Source organism: Dasypus novemcinctus, chromosome 14 (assembly GCF_030445035.2).
Source record: "Dasypus novemcinctus isolate mDasNov1 chromosome 14, mDasNov1.1.hap2, whole genome shotgun sequence".
Lineage (NCBI taxonomy): Eukaryota > Metazoa > Chordata > Mammalia > Cingulata > Dasypodidae > Dasypus > Dasypus novemcinctus.
Window position 1 is genome coordinate 103,657,202 of NC_080686.1, and position 27,626 is coordinate 103,684,827.

Consider the following 27,626-nt stretch of genomic DNA (forward strand, 5'->3'; position numbering starts at 1 on the left):
ATGGGATCTAAGTCCCCTCTCAGTCAGAAGCAGAGGGGCATCACCATCCCCAAATCCTCAAGATTGAAGAACGAACAAACATAATGGGGGGATGCAATTATGGACTAAATTAGACTTATTATTATTCTAGCAACAGCAGAACTTGTATCATTGATATAAAGGCAGAGGTCACCAGAGGTTCTGAAGGGCAGAAGATGGAAGAATAGGTATAACATGGGGCATTTGGGGGACATTGGAATGTCCTGCATGACATTGCAATGATGGATACAGGACATTGTACAGTTTGTCAAAACTTATAAAATTGTGCAGTGCAAAGTATAAACAATTATTGGAGAAAAATACAGTGCTTACTGGGACACAGAGACTGATATGACTATAGACAAAGAAACAATTTATTGAGAAGCTCTCCCAACAGAAGGGGTCTGAAGAACAGACTTCAGCGCCCCCACCAACATGGTGGGGGTCTGAAGAGAGACTTTAGCCCTCTCCTAGAAGGGGGGATTTGAATTTACACAGAAATTTCCTAGGCGGGGAAATGATAGCTGGTGGCAGGGGGTAGAGGGTCCGAGTGAGGAGAGGTGAAAACTTTCCCTGACAGTGACTAGAAGATAGTGGTTTAGGGAGTTACGATTTCTTGGAATGCTGCAGGAACAGATGCTTCTTTGATCTGTAGGAATTCTATCTCCCTCTGATATGCAGGTAGGGAAGGTTTCCATTTCCCTTTACTCCATCTCTATGTGATTTCTTTGTTTAACCTATGGGGAAGTGCCATGCCCTTGGACACATAAGCCTATGCGGGATGGGGTTAGCCTTTTCCCAGTGCATATCAGGGGAAACTGAGCTACAGCTTGTTAATTATTGCAAGCCTCTAACAACTATAATACAAAGTATATATATATAGACCATGGTTAGTAGCAATGCTTCAATATGTGTTCATCGATTTCAACAAATGTATAATGAAGGATGTTGTATGTGGGAAAGTGTGGGAGGGGGAGAGGTGGGGTATAGGGGTATCCCCTATATTTTTTTGTTTTCTTTCTCCCCTTTTTTTTAATTGCCTTTTTTTTTTTTTTAAGATAAATAGATGGCACCAAACATTAGTTAGGGAAACAGATGTGGCTCAATCAATTGGGCTCCCATCTACCATACAGGAGGTCCAGGGTTCAAAGCCCAGGGTGTCCTGGTGAGGGCAAGCTGGCCCACGCAGAGTGCCGGCCCATGCAGGAATGTGGCCCACACGGAAGTGCCGCCCTGCATGGAAATGCCACCCTGCGCAGGCAAGCCACCCCGTGTAGAAGTGTCGGCCAACACAGAAAGCTAGCATAGCAAGATGATGCAACAAGAGACACAGAGGAGAGAAAATAAGAAGATGTAGCAGAACAGGGAGTTGAGGTGGCGCAAGAGGGTAATCGCCTTTCTCCAGAAGGTCCCAGGATCGGTTCCCAGAGCCTTCTAATGAGAATACAAGCAAACACAGAAGAACACACAGAAAATGGACACAGAGAGCAGACAACAGGGGGAATGGGGTGGGGAGAAATAAATAAATTTTTTAAAGTTACATTAAAAAACATAAGAGGATCTCATATACCCAACTCCCCACCCACACCCCCGCTCCTCCCACATCAACATCCCCTTTCTTCAGTAAGGCACATTCATTGCTTTTGGTGAATATACCCTGGTGCATTGCCACACCACATGGACCATAGTTTACATTGTAGCTCACACTCTCCCCAAGTCCATCCATGTGGCAGGATATACAATGTCCTGCATCTGTCCCTGCAATATCATTCAGGACAAATCCAAGTCCTGAAAATTTCCCATATCATACCTCTTCCTCCCTCTCCCTGCCCTCAGCAACTCCCATGGCCACCATTCCATATCAATGATACAATTTCTTCCACTGCTAGAGTTATAGCAGTTCTATAGTAGAATATGAGCAACTATGGACCCTGGGATGGTGATGTCTACTCCACCTCTAAATCAAGAGGGGGCTTATATCCCACACGGCCGATGGATGCGACTCTCCTACTTGCAGTTGTAGACACTCACAGTTCGCTGGTGTGGTGGTTGACCATTCTCACCTCCCCGTCAGCTGACCTGGGTATTGTCCAATGAACTGGAGAGTAGGTGTTACAACTCTGCTGAGGCTCAGGGCCCAGCTGGCACATGAACAGTCCAGAGATTCAAGTCTCCTGAGCATACCCAAACCCCAGTGCCAATCACAGGTTCAGTAGAAGTGACAGAAGATGCATGTGCAGAGAGGTCACATCTAAGTCCAACTCCATCATAATCAGTAGTACAAATTCCAAAGTAGAGCCCATTGGCAAGGCAATTAACTCCAGAGCCATCTGTCATGACTGTAGAATCTGTGTGTCTCCATAGCCCTCAGGAGCACCAGTACCTGGGGTTGTATCTACTTTGGCTTTCTCTGGGATCCTGCTGAGACATACAGTAGCATGGACCCTCTGATGTCCTCCCAATTCATTTTGAAGTCTCTTAGCCATATAAACTCATTGGTCTTTACCATTTCCCCCTTTTATTCTAGGTCTTTTTTCAGTTGCATCACCAGCTGGTGATGGTAGTAATCTCTCAGCACCAGGGAGGCTCATCCCCAGGAGTCATGTCCCACAGTGCGGTAAGGTAATACATTTATATGCTGAGTTTGGCTTAGAGAGTGGCCACATTTGAGCAACATGGAGGCTCTCAGGAGGTAACTCTTATGCACCCTGCAGGTCTAAGCCTAGTTGAAATTTCGAGCACACACTTTCATAAGCATAGTCATCAGTATTAAGGGTCCATCATTGGACCATCCTTCTTCACTGGTCTTTGTCCTTGCACTTGGGACTTGTTGCTATTCCATTGGGGAATGTGACATAGCTTCCCTGGCTAGGAACTCAGCACTCTCTCTATTGTTGTTTGTAACTGTAACTACAAAGAAAATACCAATATATACCTGAACATTTTTATGTACCATATATACATGCCCTGGAGAACTTCCTCCCACCCATACATCCCCTATCAATGACACTCCATACTAGTGTTCCTCTCCTGCCATAGTTGAACCCCTCTGTGATCCAAAACTTCTTCAAAAATGAACCCTAATATATTGCCAAATTCAATTAGTAGGAAAATGAAATAGTATTGACAGCTTTAAAGATTAGAAATAGAATACAAACTAATTTAGAAAAATTAAAACAAAGTAAAAATTGGGATATTAAAAAATGAAAAAATCATAAAACTTTGTTTTTGATGTTTTGCCTTTTATCACAGTAATAGGTGTTGCCCTGTATGTACAATGGCAAGGCAATCTCCTCCATTCCTTCCTCAGTGTCTACATCCTTTTTTTTTTTAATTTTTAATTTTGTCTTCTAAAAAGTTTTAGATCACAGTAAAGTCACATATACAATGTAGGGGACTCCCACATACCCAACATCAAACCCTCCCACTTCCCCAGCAATGATCTTTTTACATTTGGATGTTATATTTGCTACTACTGTTGTACAAATACTGAAACATAGCTTCCAACCATGGTTCCATTATGGCTTACATTATTGTTTTATATTTTAGACTGTACACTTTTCTAAATTTTGATGTAACATTTACATGATCTAAAACTTCTTTTTAAAAAAATTTTTTTTTTAATTTTTTAAAATAACTACAACTTCCTGGAGAAATTTGGCCACAAAAGACAGGAGGGAGTAAGGTGGCAACTGGAGGGGAAAGGTTCAATATTTTTTTCCTTGGGACCTGAACGATTTACTAAGTACCCTACCATCTTCTTCCTTGTACCTGCAGCACTTCCACCCAGAGCCACAATTAGTCTACAGGTAACTGAGCCAAATTTTTACAGAAATGCATTATGAAATCCAGAGGTATCTCCAGCCACACCACCCAGCAGATCCCCAGTCACCTCTCTGATGATCAGCTCTTTGGGGCTCTGCTCCTCATCAAGGCCTGAACAGTCAGACTAAAGCCATGTTTCTGCACAGCACTGGGCCTTGTGTCCTCATAGGACAGAAAAGAATGTTCCAGGGAAGCGGACTTGGCCCAGTGGTTAGGGCATCCGTCTACCACATGGGAGGTCCAAGGTTCAAACCCCGGGCCTCCTTGACCCGTGTGCAGATGGCCCACACACAGTGCTGATGTGCACAAGGAGTGCCATGCCATGCAGGGGTGTCCCCCGTGTACAGGAGCCCTGCACGCAAGGAGTACACCCCGTAAGGAGAGCCGCCCAGCACAAAAGAAAGTTCAGTCTGCCCAAGAATGGCAACGTACACACGGAGAACTGACACAACAAGATGATGCAACAAAAAGAAAACACAAATTCCCATGCCGCTGACAACAGAAGCGGACAAAGAACACACAGCAAATAGACACAGAGAACAGACAACTGTGGCGGGGGGGGGGGAGGGGAGGGCGGGGGCAGGGAGAAATAAAATAAAATAAAATAAACAAATCTTTAAAAAAAAAAAATGTTCCAGACAGTGTAGGTCTGACACCTCTGTTGCCCAAGGAAAGATGCAATGTTTAAACTGCATTAGGCTTAGCAAGCCAGTGATACAAGCCCCAGGGCACCAATCCCAGACTGTGACAGAAGTTTTACATCCCCACCAAATTTTAGAAAATTGAATCAAGGTGAATCCCTTTGCATTTTACCTCTTATAAGCTGTTCCATGAGCAGAGACATAAACTAGTTTTCTCTGTCAAGGAAGGAAAACTGAGCCCTGCCCTCACTATAAATGTCACCTTTCCATATTGTAGAATACAATCCTCAAAAGTTATTTGTGACTAGCTTGAATTTGCCGAGAAGGTATTCAGAAAACCTAAAACTGGGGTGGAATTTGGCTGACATTAATTTGTGTCTCTAAGAGCAGGGTGCCACGGGTCCCTAGTAGCATGGGAAAAGAGTGGAAGGACGAACGCAGCAGCAGGACCCATGCTGGGGCAGGGGGCGGGGTGGGCAGCCGGCTGTCCCAAATGGCAGCGTCCAAGGGGTCCAGCTGAACGGCTATGAAAGGGGCACTTCCCTCCAACACTCCCAGCCCAGAGGAGGAAGAGGCCCAGGGCAGGGCTGTGGAGGCTGGGTGGTTACCTAGGCCCGAGAGGGCAGTCCTTCACCCAGAGGCGCTAGGAAGTTTCTCGAGGACAGATAAAGTCGTTCGCCTCTACTGTATAATTCGGGATGGGAAATCCACAACTGAGCGGGAGTGTGGGCTCCCCCAGTGAATTCGTTTCCTGAGGCTGCCGTCACAGATTACCACGAACTGGGGCTTAGAACAACAGAAACGTATGTTGTCACAGTCCTGGAAGCCACACGCCCAAAATCAAGGTGAGCACAGGGCTGCTCTCCCTCGGGAGCTCTGGGGAGGCTCCTTCCTGGCCTCACCCCGTTCCGGGGGCCCCAAGCATGCCTAGGCTGGCAGCCACCTCTTCTGTTCTGTTAAATCTCCCCTGCGTTTCTCTTAGAAAGGCACTTGTCCTGTGATCTGGGGCAAGTCTAGATAATGACCTCATCTTAAGACCCTTACCTTAATCCCATCTGCAAAGACTCTTTTCCCAAAGGTGCCAGGGATGTGACATGGGTATCTTTAGGGGGGCCATTTTTTAACCTTCCACACCTGGACAAAAGCTTGCACAAGTGGAGGTCTGCGCCTGCACAGTCCTCTCTGCTGAGAATGTGGCCGCGGAGGTATTGTCAACGCAGGTAAGACTGTCTCAGCACTGGGCAGCATTGGACTTGCGAGGGGAGCCACGCTGAGCTCCAGGGCTCTGCACCTGACCTCTTGGTACGCCCAGGAGGCAGCCGGCAGGCAGTATGCTTGCACACTTGCCCTTGGAAAGCAATTCCTTCTGCCTAGAAGCCCCTTTCTCACCCTCTTCTCCTACTCATGCTTCAGAAAGCAGCTTGCGGCCATCCACGTGAAGAGGCCATGCTCCATGAGGGCTCCTCCTTCATGTTCCGTAAACGATCTGGGTCGGGGCTCCCATCCTTCCTAGTGGGACTGCTCTCCCCTCCCCAGCACTAGACCAAAAGCTTTTTGAGGATAGGGGCAATGTTTTTATTTCTGTACTATTAGCAATTAGCTGGATACTTAGTACATAAAAAGACAATAAATATGGATTACATAAACTAATTAATAAGAATCTTAAATCTGAATCACCTGAGGAAAGCATCCTAGCAATTGACTGCACAGGCCAAGGACAGAGCCTACTGGTCGCACATTTCAGCAGCTGCCTCCTAGGAGCCTGGCCCTGTGAACATGCACTACATCCGGCTGACCCCGGCCAAGGCCGGCCCTGACAGCTCAGGTGCTTACCCTGGCAGTCTGCCCTTGGCACCTACCCCTCCCGCCAGCGCACCCCACACTCTAGCCATGTTATCTATCCAACCACACTAGCTGACTGGAGGCGATTTCACCTGCAACCTTGGGCCTGCCTCAAGGTCTCCTCTGCCACTCTTCGAAGGAAGGCCCAGCTGTCCACGGCAGGCTGAATTATGCACCTCAGGGAAAAAACATGTTCTTAACCTTAATCCACAACTGGATGGTGGGAACCCCTTGTAAATAAGACCTTTGGAAGATGTGATCTTTAGCTAAAGTGTGGCCCAACTGAATGAGGTCGGGTCTTAATCCTATTAGCAGAGGCTTTGTGAAGAGAAGGCCACCTGCCACCTGGAGGAGTGGAAGCTGGAAGTCAAGGGAACCCAGAGGAGAAAGGAGAGGACATCACCATGGGGCAGGAAACCCAAGGCACCCAAGGGTCACAGCAGCCAGGAGGCTACCAAGCCCAGGAGGAAGCAGGCCTCCAGCCTCTGAGACCACGGGTCAGAAAATTCCTATTATTACTGTGGTATTTGTCTCAGCAGCTTAGAAACCAAGACATGCAGTCTTCACTAAAGTCGCTCCAAATTCTTCTCTTTAAACAGCTTGAGAGATAATTTACATTCAGTGAAATTCACCTGTCTCAAACATACAATTAGATAATTTTTAATAAATTTACAGAGGTGTGCAACCATGACTAATATTCAGTTTTAGAACACTTCCATCACCCAAAAGACCTCCCTCGTGGCCCCTTGAAATCAATTCCCCTTCCCACCCCCTGCCCCTAGGCAAACACTAATCTACCTTCTGTCCACATAGATTTGCCTTTTCTGGATATTTCATATCAATCGAATCACATGGTACATGGTCTTTTGCATCTGGCTTCTCTCCCTTAGCCTGTGTTTCTGATCTGTGTTGGAGCATGTATCAGGAGCCTGTTCCTTTTACTGCTGAGCTGAGTAGTATTCCACTGCATAGAGAGATCCCATTTTGTTTATTCATTCACCAGTTGATGGACATTTGGGTTTTTCCCACTTTTTTGGTTCTCATGAAGGATGCTGCTATTAACATTTACATATAGGTTTTGTATGGTGTGGCAGTTTGAAATTATTTTATGAATCCCAAAAAGGGGAACATTATGTTCGTGGGCTGGTCCACTCCTGTGGGTGTGAACAGCCTTTTCAATTGGACTATGTCAGTGAGGCGTGACTCAGGTTGAGTCTCTGCGCTCTTGCTGCGTCCAATAAAAAACCAAGACACACCTGAAAAAAGCACTCCACCATATCTGGTGCTGCCATTTGATGGAAAGGAGAGGCTCAAGGAAATGAGGCCTTAGGGAGAGATGAGCCATTTGCCTGATAGTTTGCAGCTGAAATCAGGAAGAAAGCAGAGCAGCCTAGCCCAAGAGAAGAGGCCCAGCCAGAGACAAACCCTATGCCTGGTTGCCCTCAGTTGAGCTCTGGGAGACAGTGGAGTCCAGAGGGGAAGGCAGAGCCCAGGCAGAGATTGCCCACCATCTTGCTTCAACACATGGCAGCTGACTTGAGTGAGAAAGCACCTTTGTACAATGCCTTGAGTTAGACTTTCCATGGCCTTGAAACTATAAGCTTTTATTCCAAATAAATATCCTTTATAAAAGTCAACACATTTCTGATACTTTATATTGGCAGCCCTTTGGCAAATTAAAACATATCGATATATGAGTTCACTTGTAGACACCTAGAAGTAGATTTGTTGGGTCATATGATAAATTTATGTTTAACTTTTCTAAGAAACATCAAAATGTTTTCCACAGTGGATGTAACATTTTACATGCACATCAACAAGAGTTCCAGTTACTCCACAACCTTGCCAACATTTGTCACTGTCTGTCTTTTGGATTGTAGCCATTCTACAGGGTGTGAGGTGGAATCTTATTCTGGTACCAGTTCCACAATGACTAATAATATTGAGCATCTTTTCAGGTTCCCTATAAACTAATTGAGTATCTTTTGTACTGAAATATCTATTCAAATTTTTGCCCATTTTTCATTGGGTTCTTTGTCTTCCTATCGTGGAGTTTCAAGACTTCTTTATGTACTGTAAATACATGTTCTAAATAAGATACATGATTTGTGAATTTTTTCTCCCAGGTTGTTGCTTGTCATTTCAGTTTCTTAATGGTTTATTTTTAAGTACAGAGGTTTTTAATTTTATGAAGTCCAGTTTATCAGTATTTTCTTTTTTTCTTTTTCTTTTTTTTATTATTATTATTATCAGTATTTTCTTTAATAGGCCCTTCTGTTGACGTCAGATCAAAGAACTCTTTGCCTAACCCAAGGTCACAAAAATTTGCTCCTATGTTTTCTTCTAAAAGCCTTATCTTTTGGCTCTTACATTTAAGTCTTTGATAAGTTTTGAGTTAATTTCTGCTGAGTTTCATTTTACTCCCCAATCACATGATGCTTTAGCTTACCTCTCAGGTCACTCATATGCTGCTCAATTCATTCTAAAGTTGCTCCTACCTACCCATTTTATATGGCTAATTCCTCTTCCCTCACCTCTCACATCACATTTCATGTGACTTCCTGAAAGAAATCTTTCCTGACTGCCCTGTGATCTCCCATAGCACACTGTACCTCTGCCATTAGAGCCCCCTCAAAAATGGACTATGATTGTGTCAATCTCTCCCACTTAGCAGTAAATTCTTCTGAGGGCAGGGACCATGACTGTCTTGTTCACTGTTACAGCCTAAAATCTAACATAGGAACAAGAAAATTAAAAGAGCTCATTACATATGTAAATTCTTTAAAAACATTTCAGAAAATCCCAAGATACATTTTATAAAAACAGCCAAAATAACCATTAAAGCATTATTCATAAGAGCAAAACCTGAGACCATCCAAAATTCCAAAAGCAAGGGAATGCAGTCTTAAGATGTTATGAGATACTTTTTTAAAGCCATGAAATTAAATTTTTTATGAATCTGTAAAAGTATGGGGTAAAAGTTAATATTTTATTATGGAAAAAGTCATCTATGATACAAAATATGATATCATATGGTCTCAACTATTCAAAATATAAGAAAAAAAAAAAAAAGGATGGCAAAAAGACTGTAAGGAAATGCCACAAAGCATCAACAGTAATTGCATCTAGGCCTTCTGAGATTTTTTTGTCCTTTCTTCTTTATATTTTCCCATAATGCTTAACAAAAAGAACTATTTTTTAAAAAAGATCAGGTTTTTCTTAAGTCCTCTGAAACCTCAACCATTTTTCACAAAAATTTACAATTTCAAAGCCTAATTTCACATTTTGTTCTGATCTTGGTAAGAAAGACTTCAACTTCGTTCCAATAAACTTTAAGCAAAGCACATTAACTACTGGTTATTTTTATAGAAATCCTGCACCCGTCCTCCAGTCATGAGAATTATACATTAACTCAGATGCTGTGCCATTAAAAAAATCTTGTAACTAAAGGATATCTGTAAGTACCATTTCTTGTGAAAAGTGAGAGCCCTGTGTTCCTTATTTCTCTACCTGGGCAGGGAGGTGCTCATCTGTAGCCTCGGTAGAGCAGGGACGACTTCAACAGTAGAGCCGCTGCTCTTGATTCCCGGGAGGTTATCCAGCAGACAGTCACTAAAGACACCAAATACCGTGGTATGGTAACCTGGGAAACAAAATGGAAATCCTCATGCCATTGGGATAAGGCTCTGGGTCCCCCACCCACCACAAAAGGTGGTGTAAAGAGAAGGCGGCTCCTCTCCAGAAGACCCGAGCTCAGATTCTGGTCCCATCCCTTGCTAGCTCTCTCTCCTGGCTCCCACATCAACCCCCAAGACTCTTGATCTCCTCATATGTAAAAGGGAGATGATGATGACACTTGTTTTCCTATTTCAAAAGACTGGCTGGGTCCAAATGAAAGTGTACATGTGAGTGTCTTTGCAAAGTATAAATCTCTACACAACTTAATAATTAGTATCTCATCCCTTTACTAATTTGCTTTTCAAATTTATCTATCTCTGAAATGAGAATAAGAGTTAATATTTCTTTTCAAGACATAATATGACTTAATGAGTATTTGAAAAATGCTCCTAAATCTTCTGTTGAGAGATGAAAGTTCAAGAGCCAATTATTGTTATTTTAACAGCTACATGGTATGACAAATTTGCTGAATGTGTAAAAGTACTGTAATTTAAGATTAGCAAATTTTCCAAGCTTTGGGGGGAAAAAATCCACTGGTTAGATAAGCATTTGAAATTGCTTCAGCAAAGCTTTAAAATGGCTTTTGAAATAGTGAGATAATTATTATAAACAATATTCACTATCTAACAAAATGAAACAATATCCAATGGCTGAATGCCAGAGGGTGAAAATTCTTCTGCTGTTACATTAAACTGTTATTTACTAAGAAGAGAAGTATTACCTCAAAGGCAAATTATGGCCCTTATATAGCCATATCAACTCTCCCCTTTACCTTATGCCAGTTTTAAATTGGTTTCTCAACTTCCTTCTTTACAAACTATGCACCTTATAAGACTGTCTTTAATTTAACTTGCAAATATTTTCCTCCCCAAAAATCCGTATCTGGCACTTATGCCCCCTCATACTTTCCTTTCTATAAAAACCAATGTGAATGTGGTTTTGTCTGTCAAGCAATCTTTATTTCCCAATTCATAACTAATATCATTTTCCTATTCTGAAATTGCCTGCCAAATAAACTAAAAAAACCTGATGGCAACTACTCTCAGTGTTAGCATGTTATCATGCCAGACAAAACAAGCTCAGCTCTTGGACTCTGCATATAAGGCATGCCAAATAAGGAATACGAACTAGTCTGCACCTGGTGCAAACCACCCAGAAACTATCACTAAGGTTCCAACTACTCATCTGTGAACACAGCTATCCCGACTCAGGCCCATCAATCCAAATTGTTTCCTCTCTAATCTTTTCCCTTTGCTCCAATCCCGAGCCACAGTGTGGTTCTACCTTTGTCGTTTTCTGCCTGGCTTATCGCTAAAGCTTCGTAACTGGTCTCACAGGCCCTGGTCTTGCCCATCTCCAACCCATTCTCCACAACAGCAGCCAGAGGGATGGTTCTGAACTACCAGGCTCACTATGTCTCTCCTCTGTTCAAATAATTCTGTTTTCCAATTGCCCTCAGGAGTAAGTCCAAATCCCTTAGCAGTAGACATATCAGGCTCTTGTAAATCTCCCCTCTACCTACCTTCCCAGCCTCATCTCTAGCCAACCCTTCTTCCTTGGACCATCTTTTCCACCCATCATCCCCACAGATGCACCATACTCTCTCTTGCCACCAGGTGTTTATGCATGTTGTTCTTTGCCTGGAACCCTTTTCTACCTCCTGTGTACCTCCTCGCTACTCCTCTCCTCTGCCAACCCCCATTCTTTTGGATAATTCCCAGTAAAATACAGGGTCGTTTACTAAATAAGCCTTTCTCGACCCCCTCTCCCCTCAGGACTCTGTGCTTGGCTCCATCTCGGCGCTGGCACACTGTAACCTAGGCATGCTTCTGCCTCCCCCAAAGACTGGGCTTAATGCAGTGAGAGAACCTGAGAGCATGTGTAAAGGTTTCCTGGAAGAAAACAGCAGAAAGGAGAAAGGTGACGGTGAGAGACAGGAGTGGGTGGTGGGGCCGGGACACAGAGGTAATGGGGGCATGGCATGGGCCCACCACCTCTGCATGAAGCTTTCCCCCATCGTCCCACGGAAACGCAGCCCTGTCATTATCTTCTCAGTGATTGCGACTGGAATGAAGAGGGATCAGTAACAGGTCTTAGCAATGCAGTACAAGAGTTCTGCAGCCTACCTGAATGGAAATCACCAAGGAAATAATCCTTACCATCCACAGTAATTGTTCCGGTCGTCTGCGGGACCCCAACGAGTGTCACTGGGTAAAGACCAGACTCAGCTGGAAGGGAAAGTGCTGCAGGGAGAGACTCGAACTCCACTCCACTTGTGAGGAGCCCCTAAAGCAAGTGAAGGAGCAAGGTAAATTAGCACGTCCTAGACCCACCAGAGGAGCCTCAGTACGTCCACTAGCAGTCAAGCTCTACCCATTGTCAAAATTAAAAGACTAATGGTTTTTATAGAAATCCATGGCGAATTGTAGAGGCAATTTAAAGTTGAAACACAAATCAATCTTGAAATGGAAAGCATGCTATGGGTTTTCCAGGTAATAAACAACAATTCCATCTTGATATTAACCCTTTGTTTTGTTGTTTTGGTATAGTTTTTTAAATATTTGTTTTGTTTGTTTGTTTGTTTTACATCAAATGGAAATGTGAACACAAAGGGAAAAAAATGAGGTTTTGTTTTTTTTTGAAAGATTAAAATATCTCAACCAAATACCTGACAATCTCCTATGTTCGTATGTTGCCCTACCCTCCCCCCAATTTCTTGGGCAATATTACCCATCTTCCCATCTCTAGCCCCCCTCAAGCCCACAAAGCCCTACCCAAAGGTAACCCTATGCCCCCATTTTATCCCTTCCTTGTACACATACTTACCTCCAGCTTGTCATAGATTTCACCCATGTAGATGTCAGCTTACATCCTTCCTCTACCCCCCAATTTCCTGTAAGCCTATCATCCAGTCTCTAGCTCTCTGAGGCAGCTTGGTTTACTTATTTCATATCACTGAGGTCATGTAGTATTTGTCCTTCAATGCCTGGGTTGCTTCACTCAACATAAGGTTCTCAAGATTCATCCATGTTATCACGTGTGTTTGTAGTGTATTTGTTCTTAAAGCCAAGTAGTATTCCATTATATGTATATACCACATTTTATTTCTTTAAAATGAGTATTTTAATCATGAACAAAAGAAAAGCCATGAAATGTAAAAATACATCACCAGGGGTAGTCTGTAGACATAAATGTCAATTGAAAGGAAACTAGAGAATAATTTAGGGAATGTGTAACATAGTGCTTTTGGTGGTGGATGAAGACTGTGGTTAATAGTATAGATATAAGAATGTTCTTCTTTTACAATGTGTTAAGAATATGGTGCTACACGGGAAAATTACAAATAATGTAATTTATGGTCAATAGTTAAGAAGATTATTGCAATATTTTTCAGCAATGGCAAAGAAGATATTATTTCAATTCTAAGAGAAAACAATATCAGAGTATAAGGAGATATATGATCTTTCTTTTTGGAGTAATGAAAACATTCTAAAATTGACAGGTGATAGCATAACTGTGTGATGAAAATGAGAGCCACTGAGTATACATGCTGAATGGACTGAACAAAACATGGGACTGTATAACACAGGGAATCCAGTGGTGTATAATGGACTGTGGTTAAAAGGACATATATGAGAAAGTTTTCTCATGAATGATAACAAATATATAATACTAATATGGGTGATAATAATTGGGTGGGTTGGGGAAAAATACACCAAATGTAAGATATGGGTTATAGTTAGTAGTAATATTTTGACAATGTTCTTTCACAGTTTATAATAAATGTTTCACAACAATGCAGGGTGTTGGTGGTGGAATGATGTATGGGAGGCTTGTACGATGATATGCATCTTTGTTTTGTAAATTCACAATTATTACTATACACTTACTGTTTTTGTATGTTCACGTATGAATGATGGACTTCACCAGTTCATATTCCTCCAGCCCATCTCTGAATTATCAGTTCATTCCACTTCAGTATGTACTAGGCACTATGCTTGACAGTGAACAAGAGAGACTCCCTGGCCTCAAAAAGCTCCCCCATGATTATAAATAATGCATGATGTCAAGCTCCCACAACTTCTATTCAACACTGTAACAGAGGTCCTACCCTACACAGTAAGGCTAGAAAACTAAGTAAAAAGCACAAACAACATAATTGTGTACACAGGAAACCCTATGCAATCTACAATAAAATTTCAACTAACAAGTATGTTTAGCAAAGTGACAAAGTCAGTATTTTAAAAATCAATGGTATTTCTACAGTCTACCAAATAAAACGGTAATTTTAAAAATTACCATTAACAAGAGATCAAAAACATCAACTATCTTGGAATAATCCCAATGAATGATGTGCAAGATTTCTACAAGAACATAGGTGGGATAAATTGAAGTAAATCTAAACAAAGGGAAAGATACACCATTTGTATAATCTCCTCAATAACCCTCTGTTGATACATAGGATAGATACTAACCGAGTAGGATTCAAAGCCAAGTCTGTCTTACACCAAAACCTCACTCCTGACCATCGTGCTATTCTGGTTCCTAAATAGAAGAAAAGTAATTCTCAAGAGATAAGAGATAATTGAGACAAAGGTCTATTTATTCATAGCTTCTTATTGGCTCATGTTCTCAAACTTCAATTTAATGCAACAGGCACTGTAAAACTGCTTCAATAAAAGAAATCATAATCTAAGTTGAAAAGTCCCCAACCTAGCCATCACTTTTTTTTTTTTTTTTTTTTAATTTGAAGACAGACTAGAAAATAAGCTAGAAAATATTGCTTGGAACAGTAGATTCTGCTAAATTCATGAGGCCAACACATCATCTTTCCTATCTGCCCCAGCGAGGTAATCCTGGGAATGCTGCTCTGGTTTTCTTCTTCCTTTCCCATTAGCATGAGCATCAAGCCACGGCCTTCGGGAACAAGCAAGAAGAACAACCACCACGGACAGCCCAGGAGGAACCCCAGCCACAGCCACAGGCTGCCCGCTGCAGGACACTGCCAAGACCAGCTCCGTGACAAGCCAAAAACAGCCCACATGTGCATCCTCTCCTCTTTGACCAAAGTAGAAAACACTTTGAATTCAAGACTGCAGTTCAAAGAGTTCGGATGCTAAAATGAAAGCTCCTCAAAGGAATTTACCAGCTGCTCTTTCATCCTCTCCTCTTACTGATTTCTTATTCCTCTCAGGGGTTGTTCAAGAAGCTGATTTCCAAGGTGAGGAAACATTTTTCTTTACCAAAACTGAATTCTAAAAATGTAACATATAAGGAGGTGAGGCTGAGATTATTATGATGACAAATTATTTACTACAAATTTCAAATTCCAGTGAGTCACTCAAGTCAAACATGCACTTAACTGAGCACCTAGGATGCATCAACCTAGATGATGGGATGTGAGGGTTTGCAAGGCACAGTTGCAAACTCCCAGACATGCTGCATCTGGGCACCAGGGGTCCCTGGGGGTCAGGGAGGGCCACAGAGGAGGAGAAGGCAGCGCCATCCCTCAAGCTGCAAGGCTGGGCAGGAGCTTCCAGCACAGGCAGAGCCTGGCAGGGTCACTGCTGGCCTCTACCCTGTCCCAGGTACAAAGGCTTTCAGGCGCCCAGCAGGCTTCTTGGTGAAGCCCAGCTCCTCAGCAGCCTGCCCTTATCTCCACGACTGTCACACCCACGACTTCCTCCCATGGACAACTGCCTGCAGATTTCTGCATGTGACATGGCCCTTGTTTGATTTTTATTTTTTTCGGTGAAGCTTACACTGACCCTCTTCGTTAATAAGTTGACCAGCACACCTGGCCCTTTTAACCCCATTCTTTTTTTTCCACCTTCTAACATACCATATAATGTGCCTTTTGATGAGGTTATTGTTTCTGATTTATCTGCCTCAATATTACATAACTTCTACACTGAAATGTTTATAAAATGAACTTCCCATTTCTAACTGACACTGTTTCTACCAAGTCTTGGGGGTGTGGAGAATGAGGCCTCCTGGGCACGGCCCTTCTAACTTGGAAACCTTCCTGTGTATGCTCCTTCCGCAATTTGAACTGATCTCAACAACCAGGAAAGATGCGATTCCTTCTTCAAGCCTCAGATCCAAAATCACCTAAGACAAGACTTTCTTTCCTAAGCCCCCAGGTAAGCACATTATGTTCTGATCTTTAGGTCTCACATCCGTCTCTATTTCATTTACACTGAGCAAATGCCGTGGCCACTGGCTTCCACAATTGCCTTCCCCCATTAGAACGCATTCTTCCAGGACAAGGAGTCTATCTCCAGTGACTTGCTTACACCCTGGAACACGGTAGATGCTTGATACATGTTTGTTGAATGAACCAATAGCAATTAATCAATGACAACTGAAAATGAATTGTACCTGAGGATCTAGTGGTGAGTTTTGGCAAAATGCCCAAGCATAAAACATCAGTTGAGGGGAGCAAAAGTAGCTCATGTGGTTGAGAGCCTGTTTCCCATGTATGAGGTCCTGGGTTCAATCCCGGTACCTCCTAAATAAGCTAATAAATAAAGATAAAATATCAGCTGAATTTTTTTTTTACACATGCAATGCAGTACCTACCATGCTGATGTAAAAAAAAAAAAGAATGAAGAAGATCTCTAAAGTGATATGAAGTGACTTCCAGGAGATATTATAAAAACAAAAAAGCAAAGTGCAAAAGAGCATGCAGAGCTTGCTACCACTTATTAAAAAAAGGAGGGTGAAATAAGAAAATACATATGTATCTGCTTATCTTCGCAAAAAGAATCACAAGAAGAGTATATCAGAAAACAACGAAGTTGGTTACCTACAGAGAAGAGAAAGAAGGTAGAAGAGATACAGGAGTTTTGACTTTTAAAAGCAAGTTAACGTTCTACATATTAAAAAATAAACTAAATTAAATCAACAAGAATGGGAAAAACTAAAATGAAAGAAAAGTGAAATACATGAACCCAATTGGGTTCAAACAAAATCATAACAACCAAAAAGAATGGGAGACAAACTTAAGTAACTGATGTAGACAATGTTTCCTGGTACTCTGCCTTGGGTGAAGTAAAGGGCCAGTGGTGGAAAACTGCAAACAAATCCTGAGCTTGTTTCTCTAGTGGTACAGTCAAAGCAACTCTGAAGTTATTTTGAATGTATTACAGGACTGAGCAAATGGGTGACTAGGTTGATGCTGGGAGCCCAGTTCTCACACTGGAAGAAAAGGAAGGCAAGAAAGAACCCTACGCAGATAAACTGGAATTGGAGGTATCAATGTGAGCTCACAATTTATAAATACAAATACACATTTGTGTTGCGTATTTGCACATATATGTGCATGTGTATATGTATGTAGATGTAAGTGTGTAGGTGTAAGTGTGTAGATATATGTATACATACATGTCTAATTTTCTTACAGGAATCATCCAAAAACAAGGATGCTCTAGTAGCAACTTGAACATCAAGTGCCCAGATTTTAAGCAGAACATGACACAATCTAACTATGCAGAGAACAGATACAGTGAGTAAAGAGCAGAAGCAGAAAACCAATTAGGTGGCTATGGCCTCCAGGCAAAACATAATGGCATTCTAGTTCTCATTAAAAGAGCTAAAACAAATGTGACCAACTGTTAACATTTGTTAAATGTGAACGGTGGGTATATGAGTGCTTATTATTCCTTGTAACATTCCATATGCTTTAAATATTTCACAATTTAATTTTAAAATTTTGGTCATGATTTATGGGCTATCTCCTCATTGTTATTTTTATTTTATTCTTTATTCTTCCTAATTTTTTATAAGTACACATTACTTTTAAACCAGATAAAAATGAAAGCTTCTCTTCTGGAAAAAAGAAATAGAAAAAAGAGAGGAAAATTCTCTTAACAACTCTTATTGCCTATTTGAGCTAGAGCCAGGAAGCCACAGGAAACGCCCTGAGAGTTCATTCCTAAGGCTGGATGATGTGTGACAGAAGGAAGACATCCTGAGTGAGCCTCGCACTATCGGCTTAATATTCAGCTGAGTTTCTACAGACCCATGCCACCTGCCGGAAGCCTAAACACCACCTCAACTCCAAACGCCACCTCCAGCTCACGCAAGCAGGATCAGCTGAGACATCGAGCCTCCCGAGAAGCCCACCCAGGCTCCCTGGGGCCCTGACCACGCTCAGGAAGGGGCCAGGTCCTGGTTATCGCTGTCGCAGGGCCAGCCAACACCTGGCAACAGCACAGGCACAGAGCATGGCATCCAGGCCACGTGCAAACAGACCTGCCTCTTATTCTGAGCACCAGTCATGTAAACCGAAAGGCACACAGCAGCTATCTTACCACTATCCCCTGCACATCACTGAAAAGTAGCAAGACGGTACTATATAATACTACGCATATTGAAGGCTCGAGGTGCAGACTCTAAGGGTCTGTGACTCGACTCTGAGAAGCCACTACCAATCTCCTTCCCGCTGAGGCTGCTCCAGTAGATGCTACTACAAAGTGACTCTTGAATGTCCTACATAAAACACAGAAACAAAACATCAGGATTTCAAACCCAAGAGAAACCTCACAGAAGCACAGTAACTTATTCTTTTTCTAAAGAGCTTGTTCTTCCCCTGGGCCTTTTATCCTCTTGAAGCAATAAAATAATACTGAAATTCTTGGGTAGCAAGCTTATATAATGCAAACTTTGTACACTGTGCTAACCTCATGTAAACTTCAAAATGATCATTTTAAATCTTACATCCACACAACTAAGTTTGGCATGTGTTCAAATTGGAGGTTTCTTCTTTTGTTGACTCAAGCGTTTATTGAGTTCATGCTGCATCTTGAGCAACATGCCAGGAAACAAGACGTGCTCCTCACTCATAAAACAGACATGTATCATAGAATGTGTGCCCCCAAATATTAAGTGAAAACCTATTTTAATGATAAGTTGGTGTTTGGCTCAAAAGGGTCAAATGACTGGTGATACATACCATGTTTTCAACCCGGAGTTCAAATGGCATTGGGTTATATACCATCAGCTGAACCTCACACACATCTCCTTGAACCCACTGGAAATCTAGAAAACACACACACAAAAGAACCCATGCATTAGTGGGTATTTTTGTACATTTCATATGGTTTCATATTACTCTTCTTGTCATTTATTTTCCCAACAAAGCAGTAAGCACTGTGATCACCTTGAAACAGACAATTCAAAACTAGAATTTAGGCTAGTCAGTCATCACTGCCACTTTGACAGCTAATGGGAAGGGTGTTTTCTCACAGTCTCCTGCACTCTGTATTCACACCAAATGCGGCTCCACAAAATCATAATCAATAGATCACTGCTGTTGGTGTGGAGTCCTAAGTCACACAGAATTCACTGAGGAAGATGGCTCTAGGGCCAAATGTAAGTGGCATATGGCGTGGCTACACCAATGCCCTTGCTAAGATGGTTAAAGAAGGCGGTGGTTTCTCCTCCCCACCCACTCCCAGGTCAGTGGCAGTTCAGCACCTGTTGTAAAAAGAATTCTGAGATGACCTTGAGTATGCATATAATGATTCAGTTACGTTATAGAACAATGGTAAGGGGATTTTGAAGGTATAATTCAGGTCCCAAATCAGTTGGCTGAGTTAACCAAGGAGAGATTCTCCTGGGTGGGCTTGACCTAATCAGGTGAGACCTCGGCAGGGACCAGACACTTCCTGAAGGAAAAGATGTGAAGCATGACTTGGCCTATGGAGGGGCCATGGGCCAAAGACCTGAGAGCAGGCTTTAGGAGCTGACAGCCAGCAGGAAAACGGGGACCTCTGTCACACACCGCAGGGAAAGGAGTTCTGCCAGCAAGCAGCCTGAGAGAGTTTGGAAATGGATCCTTCCCTAGTCGAGCCTCCAGAAAAGGACACAGCTCCCACAGCCTTGTGAGACCCTGTGCAGATGCCCAGGTGAAGCATGCTGGACTTCCTGGCCCACAGAAAAACAAATTTGTATCATTGTAAGCCACTAAGTTTCTGGTAATTTGCTACATAGCAACTGGAAAGTAATAGTGACCCCATTCTCAGGTCCATTTCCCCTCTCTGGCCTTTAACAAACTCCATTAGGCAAACCAGAAGTTATTTCAGAATTAAGTAATGCATGTTGGGTATCTGTTATGTGTGAAGAACCTTCCAGCACATTATCTTATCACTCTTCAAAATTACCTACTGAGGGAGCAGATGTGGCTCAAACATTTGCGCACCTGCTTGGGAGGGTCCCGGGTTTGGTTCCCGGTGCCTCCTAGAAAATAAAAAAACAAAAAACAAAAAAACCAATGCAGGGGATACGATGTGGCTCAGGGCTTCCCATGTATGAGGTCCCAGGTTCAAACCCTGGCCCCCAGTACCTCAAAAAAAAAAAAATTACCTACTGAGGTAAGGATTACAATCCCACTGTCACAAAGCCCAGAGAGATTTAATCTGCCCAGGAATCACCCAGCTAATAAGTGGTGCAACAGGGATCCAAGCCCAGGTCCTTGATCTCAAAGAGGACTCTAGAATGGACATTGGTAGTTAAAAGGGAAGAGCAGGGCTTTTTCTAAGGTAGACATTAGACTTACTAAACGTATTCACCTTCACCAGGTCTTCTATAACATATTTTCAAGACATAGCTTATTTCACTTTGCATCAGGTGCCCAGCACAGAGAAGAAGGCAAACACCACCAAATCTATGACATACAAACCAGAGTCAGCATCGGGAAACTGCACAAAATAAAAAACAGCCTATCAGGGGAGTAGCTCACAAACTGCTTGCACAGGCATGCACTCACTTGAGCCTCTTGACAATGTGGTGAAATGGCAGCAGAGCAAGTATTATTTTCATTCTACAAAAAATAAAAACTCCACCTGATAGGCTGAACTGACTGTGCATCTTAGGCCCTAATAAAAAAGAGAGGTGACCTTCAAATGGAAGTCTGCCAGGCTCCAAAACCTATGTTCTCTCAGTCTATTCCTCAACCACTAATGAGCAGCAAAAACGTAGGTCTTCTGCCTCTCTCCTGCATCCCAGCTCTCCACACCACACCCTCCGCAGTCCCACCAATCTACAAGTGCTCGGGGTGGGGGAAATCACCGTCCCTCGTTGTCCACAGAGGTCATTAGCCAGAGCGCAGTCTATTGGTAACACCAACCCCCTCTCCCACCTTCAGCATCGCCACTGAGCCTGTCATGACTGACAGGTGCTTAGCATTCCAGCCCATTCCTCACAGCAGATGAAAGTCCTCTACTAAAAAAAAAAAAAGTTGCTATGCCTGGCAGCTAAGGAACTATTCATTTTCTCTATCATGGTCAAAAAAACAATCTTTTAAAAATGTTTCGGGGTGCTTAATGGAATAATTTTTATTTACATGGTCCTTGTCTCAAAGGTAAATCTAAGATAAATCACTGTTCACATGAAAAGATAATTTTATCTGAGAGAAGAAGCTAATCCCCTTTCAATACTCAGTGGGTCAAAGCACACAGTAGTGCCCCTTTCCAGATACCATGTCCTGGAAATGGCGAGAAGGGCAGGAGCCAGTACCTGTGCCCCACCAGGCCTCCACACGGTGCTGGCGCTGTGTTCCGCGCACACTGCTCAGCAGGCCAACAGCAGCTCCTCTTTCTCCTACACTGGAGGGACCCTAACGGGCCAAAAGCACTTCAGGTTTATCGCTGCACCCCCAATCCCAGCACAGTGTGCATAGCTGATACTCAAAGAGTTAATCGAATGGCTGCCAGGCAATTAGGGGCATTTTCTCGCTGGGTCCTCAGAACTACCCTTCGCATTAGCTCTACTCCCCAGTTCTGTAGACAGAGCAGCTGCAGGCCCAGGAGGCACCAGGACTTGCCCCAGCTTGCACAGTGGGGAACGAGGGCTGCAGCCCTCGTCCGCGTGACGGCCAGGGTCTTTGGGGCCCCCACACTGCCTCTAGGGTAGCTGTTCACCATAACACCATGCCTCCCAAGTCACAAAATAATATCGCAAATTATATAAGAGCCTCATTCCTCTATGCTAAAGCCAAAGACGCAGTGCCACAATTATCTTTGCATTTAGACTTTAAATCAGCTGACGGCAATGCAAGCCAATAAACAGACATAACGAGTGGTAAATTATTCCACGGTACAGCAGAAAACAGTCTTAAAAACTGCCCTCGAGGGCTGCTGCTTCTCTCTCTCTACCCTGTGCCCCATGTGGTAATGGTAATTCTCCCAAAGAGCCACAAAGATTCATTCACAGAGGCTGGAAACACAGATTAAAGACAGGTGATTCTTCAAACCTCTAGGCAGGTACTTGCTGATAAATATATTGTCAAGTAGATATTAGAAGCCACAGAATGTAAATTACATTTTCCTACTCATGGATATTCAATAAGTAACATGCATTTTGGTTGAACCTTCTATAATGTCTCGGGAAAACAACTCTGTATCATCCACTGAATCCATTCTCAGCCCAGAAGAGCAGGTACTTCTCAATACAATGAGTATCATGGGGTAGTGAGAAAAATCCCTGGGGTCTGAGTCATGCAAGCTGGGATGGCAACTGAGCTCGGCCACTGACTGGTCCTCTGACCAGGACACGTTATGTTCCCTGAGTCTCTTTTTCTCATCTGCAAATTTGGAATAGAGTAACTCCGCAGCACCCACATCACACAACTATGAGAATCTCTATTTAAGGTATGTTGAAGCTCTTTTCAACAAACACAGTGTATTATTTCCATAAAAAGGAACCTTGGCACATGTCACTGCCCACCACATTCTGTTGCACGCAGCCACAGTCAATCCCACCACGTTCTTCAAAATCACCGTCAATGGCGGGACCTTAAATTCCAAAGACAGCAGAAAATTTTCAGGCCCTGAGCATTGGGGAGAAAGGAATTGGTTATAATGATTCCTGCTTTCACAGAATTACTTCTGGGTTTATGTACCAGGGTGGTGACACCATAATGGAGCTGGTGGCAAGTCTATCTACTGGGAGAAGTTTGATGATGAGAACTTCGTCCTGAAGCATGCAGGTCCGTGGCCAGTACTGGGCCTAACACAAATGGTTCCCAGGTTTTCACCTGCACTGCCAAGACCGAGTGGCTGGATGGCATGTGGTCCTCGGCAAGGTGACAGAGGCAGGAATATTGTGGAGGCCACGGAGCACAAGACCAGCAAGGAGATCAACACTGCCGACTGTGGACAAGTCTCCTAAGTTTGGTTTGTGTTTTGTCTTAACACAGAGCTGCTCCTTCTGTAGCTCAGGAGGGCGCCCCACACCACCCCAGTCTGCTCTCAGTATCCTATCATCTTTGCGCTCTTGCTGCAGTACTTATGCTTCCACATCATCCTCCCCTTCCGAATGCAGCTGGATTGCAGAGTTAAGTTTATGATTATGAAATAAAAACCTTAAAAAAAAAAAAAAAAAGAAAACCTTAACAGTTCAAGATTTAGAGGAAGATATAGAGAGACTGTAAGCAGCTTCAGGGGTGTGTCAGGGGCATGCAGGGGGCGTCGCTGTCCTGACATTCTTAATAGCTTTTGAACAAGGGACCACCATTTCTTTTTGCACTGGGCCTAAAAACTACATACCTGGTCCTGAGGAGAGGAGTCTCATACTTCATTTTCCATCTCCTAAATCACCTCTAGAAGTTTTTCTCTAAACGAAATGAGGGAAGCTTTACTAAAGCATTCTTTAGGGGAGAACTCTTTCTGCCAACCCTAATGAAAATCAAATTGAGGAGACAGTGACTCCTAGAAGGTCCAAGAGAGAACAGCCTCATCAACTCTGTAATCACCAATCAAGGACCACCTAAGGAAAGAAGAGCCAGAAAGTAACCTGCCCATCATCACAGAGCCAACTGGAGCAGGACACAAGTCTTCCTGGTAAAAGGAGGCCTACTGCCCCCCAAACACAGAAAGAACAGACGCTATTTTCATCTCAGGCCCTTCCTAACTACTCACAATGCCCATCCAGCCTGTGTCTCCAGTCACCTCAAGCATGCTCTCCAGAGCACAGGAGCGTTAAGAAGGGATACGACACTGGGGCTGTCTTTTAAAATCAGTAGACTAAAAATAAAATTTCAAAGACTCAGATGCACACTACAAATGCCCATTTGGCTAGTCCTTTCTCCCCTGAAACTAATAAACAGTTACAGCAGGAAACCTCACTCATTCATTTCATGAACATTCACTGGACCTAATTAGGAGCCAAGTGTTTACTGGATGCTGGAGATGGAGCTATAAAAGGAAAAAGCTCTTGACTTCAAGAGGTTCACAATCTGGTTGGGAGAGACAAGAGAGTAAATGGATCCTTTGATTCAGTCTCCCAAGTGCTACAAAGCATATGGTGCCCATCAGGAGGCCTAACTGCTCTCTCCAAAGTCACCATTCACACAACAGAATCACAACAGGGCTGTACATTGTTCTTATTTTCTCATTTCTCCTCCAACTGCAGAAACCCCCAGAAGAGTTCTGTATCCAAAACAGGCTCAAAGTGGTGTACAGTTCTGAGAAATACCAACATCAACACACATTCCACTTGGGCACATACCCAGTCCTCAACAGGACCACTTGCTCAATGCTCTCAATCAAATGAGGACTGTGCAGCATTAAAATTCCAGTTGGTTTCCTGTGGTTATTAAATTTAAAGCTGTTTTCAAGGCAGCCTATTCAATGGGAGAAAATATTTGGTAACCATATATCTGATAGGGGCCTAATAACCAGCATACATAAAGAAATTCTACCTTCGAAAATAAGACAAACAACTCATTTAAAAGATGGGCAAGTGATTTGAATAGACACTTCTCCAAAAAAGAAATACAAATGACGAAAAAGCACATGAAAAGATGCTCAACATCACTAGCTGTTAGGGAAATGCAAATCAAAACTACAAGATACCATCTTACACCCACTGGACGGGTGGCTATTAAAAAAACAAAGGACTACAAGTTGGAGAGGATGTGAAGGAATGGGAACGCTCATCCACTGCTGATGGTATGTAAAATGGTTCAGTCATTATGGAGGACAGTTTGGCAGTTCCTCAGAAAGCTAACTATAGAACTGCCATATGATCCAGCAATTCCACTGCTGGGTATATACCCAGAAGAATTGAAAGCAAGGACACAAACAGATATATGCACACCAATGTTCATAATGGCATTATTCACTATTGCAAAAAGTTGAATCAATCCAAATGCCCATCAAGAGATGAATGGATAAACTGTGGTATATATATACAATGGAATATTTATTACTCAGCTGTAAGAAGGAATTCAGTATTAACACATGGGATAACATGGATGAATCTTGAAGACCTTATGTTGAGTGAAGGAAGCCAGACAATGAAGGACATATACTACATGACCTTACTGATATGAATTAAGTAAATTGAGGAGACTCACAGGGCTAGAGTCTGGAAGATAGGTTCACAAGAGTTAGAAAGGGAGAAGGTTGTGAACTAATGCCCATATGGGCAAAATTGATGATAAGGTGGAACTGTGTAGCTGTGCAGTGGAGGGGTATGACAGCGGTGCAGTGATACTTCTGGGTTAGGCAGTGCTGGTTTTGTCAGAGGGGTAGGATGGGGAGGGTGGTTTGGACTGTCCATGGAACTGGGGAGAGGGTTGAGGGACGGATCTGATGAGTACTGGATATTGGCAGATATGTGATTAAAACTATAATGTGGAACGCGGATTTGGCCCAACAGATAGGGTGTCCACCTACCACGTGAGAGGTCTAAGGTTCAAACCCAAGGCCTCCTGACCCGTGTGATGAGATGGCCCACATGCAGTGCTGATAGGTGCAAGGAGTGCCATGCCATGCAGGGGTGTCCCCGGCGTAGGGGAGCCCCATGCACAAGGAGTGCGCCCCATAAGGAGAGCCACCCAGCGTGAAAAAAGTGCAGCCTGCCCAGGAATGGTGCCGCACCCATGTAGAGCTGACACAGCAAGATGATGCAACAAAAATGAGATTCCGGTTGCCACTGACAAGAATACAAGCGGAAACAGAAGAACACACAGCAAATGGACACAGAGAGCAGACAATGGGGGGAGGGGGAGGAAGGAGAGAGAAATTTTTTTAAAAACTACAATGTTGGGAATGTTCTTTCGGCAACATGGCGGGAGAGGATTACTGGTTTAGGGTGTTGGATATGGGGGACATTTGGGACAGGGCGCACCTGGGGCAGGCTTCTAGGGCATGTGTGAGTTTTCATCTTGTCATAACAGTTTGCATCAGTGGGTGGAGACCCACAGTGAGCAGGAACATATTGGACTCCCATCCTGGAGAGTCCTGCTATGTTCTCAAATAGAGGGGCAGGAGTCCTTCGAGAGCATAGGCAGTACCTAACAGAGGAAGACAGAACAATACATCAGGCCCTCAATGTAGTTGCAAGTAACTATGAATCTTGTTCTTCAAGGAGTGAAGCCTGGTGGTTGCTGTGGGTCCTAAGGGGAGGGGAAGGGAGGAATAGAATTGGAACATGGGGCATTTTGGGGGTAACAGAAAGGTACCACATGATCTTGCAATAATGGATACAGGCCATGTTAAATTTCATCAAACTTTATAAAGGTGTATGGTCCAAAATGTAAACCATTGATGATCATTAGTAGCTATGTTTCAATATTTTTACATCAATTGTAACAAATGTACCATCCACAAATAAAATGTTATTAATAGGGGAAAGGAGAAAAGGGGGAGGATGTTGGGTATATGGGAATCCACTATATTCTGTACCTGACTTTTCTATAACCTAAAACTTCCTTGAAGACAAAATGAAAAGAGTAAGACAGTGGGGGGATAAACAGAAGAAAATGTCACTGTACATACAAAACAACAGATTTTACAGTGATGAAAGACATAATGTCAAAAAAATTTTAATATTTTTCCATTATTTTTTATTATTCCAAATCTTTATTTATTTTTTGTATTTTTTATATTTTATTTCTTATTTTTAAAGCTTTAACATTACTATTTCATTTTCTTATAAATTTTATTTGGTTATTTTGCTGCCTTCATTTTTTAAGAAGTTTTGGATCACAGAAGGTTTACAACTATGACAGGGGATCTCAGTGATAGGGGATACATGGGAGGAGAGTCACCTGGGCATACCTGTAAGGCATATAAATGTGTTCAGCTGTTCATGGGGCATTGTCTTGATGGGTGAAGATTCACACAATAACCAAAAGAATATCGAATTTCCATCCTGGGAGCTCTGCCACATTCTCTAATGGAACAGCAAGAATCCCCTGAGTACAGGAGCAATGACTAGTAAAGGAGGATGTTCCATTGATGGGCCCTTAAAATTGGTGACTGTGCTTATGAATCTTTACTCTTGAAATTGAAACTTAGCCTAGTATTATAGGTTGCCTAAGAGTTAGCTCCTGAGAGCTTCCTTGTTGCTCTAATGTGGCCTCTCTCTAAACCAAACTCAGCATATAAATGCATTACCTTCCTTCCAGTGTGGGACATGACTTCCAGGGATGAGCCTCTCTGGCACTGAGGGATTACTACCAAGCACCAGCTAGCAATGCACCTGGAAAAAGACCTTGACCAAAATGGGGAAAAGGTAAAGACAAATGAGTTTATATGGCTAAGAGATTTCAAAGTGAGTCGGGAGGTTATTCCAGAGGTTATACTTATGCATGTCTCTGCAGGATCTCAT

At 42.9% G+C, this 27,626-nt stretch overlaps 1 protein-coding gene across 1 annotated transcript in view; it reads right to left on the minus strand.

The window, feature by feature from the left end:
* Window positions 1–27,626, minus strand: part of TRAPPC9 (trafficking protein particle complex subunit 9) — a 762,741-nt gene that overhangs the window by 559,036 nt on the left and 176,079 nt on the right. Inside the window, exons 12-14 of the mRNA XM_071208051.1 lie at window positions 18,961–19,046; window positions 12,164–12,290; window positions 9,837–9,969 (exon numbers count right to left, since the gene is read on the minus strand). Coding sequence (XP_071064152.1) covers window positions 9,837–9,969; window positions 12,164–12,290; window positions 18,961–19,046 — 346 coding nt within the window. The remainder of the gene's footprint in view (window positions 1–9,836; window positions 9,970–12,163; window positions 12,291–18,960; window positions 19,047–27,626) is intronic.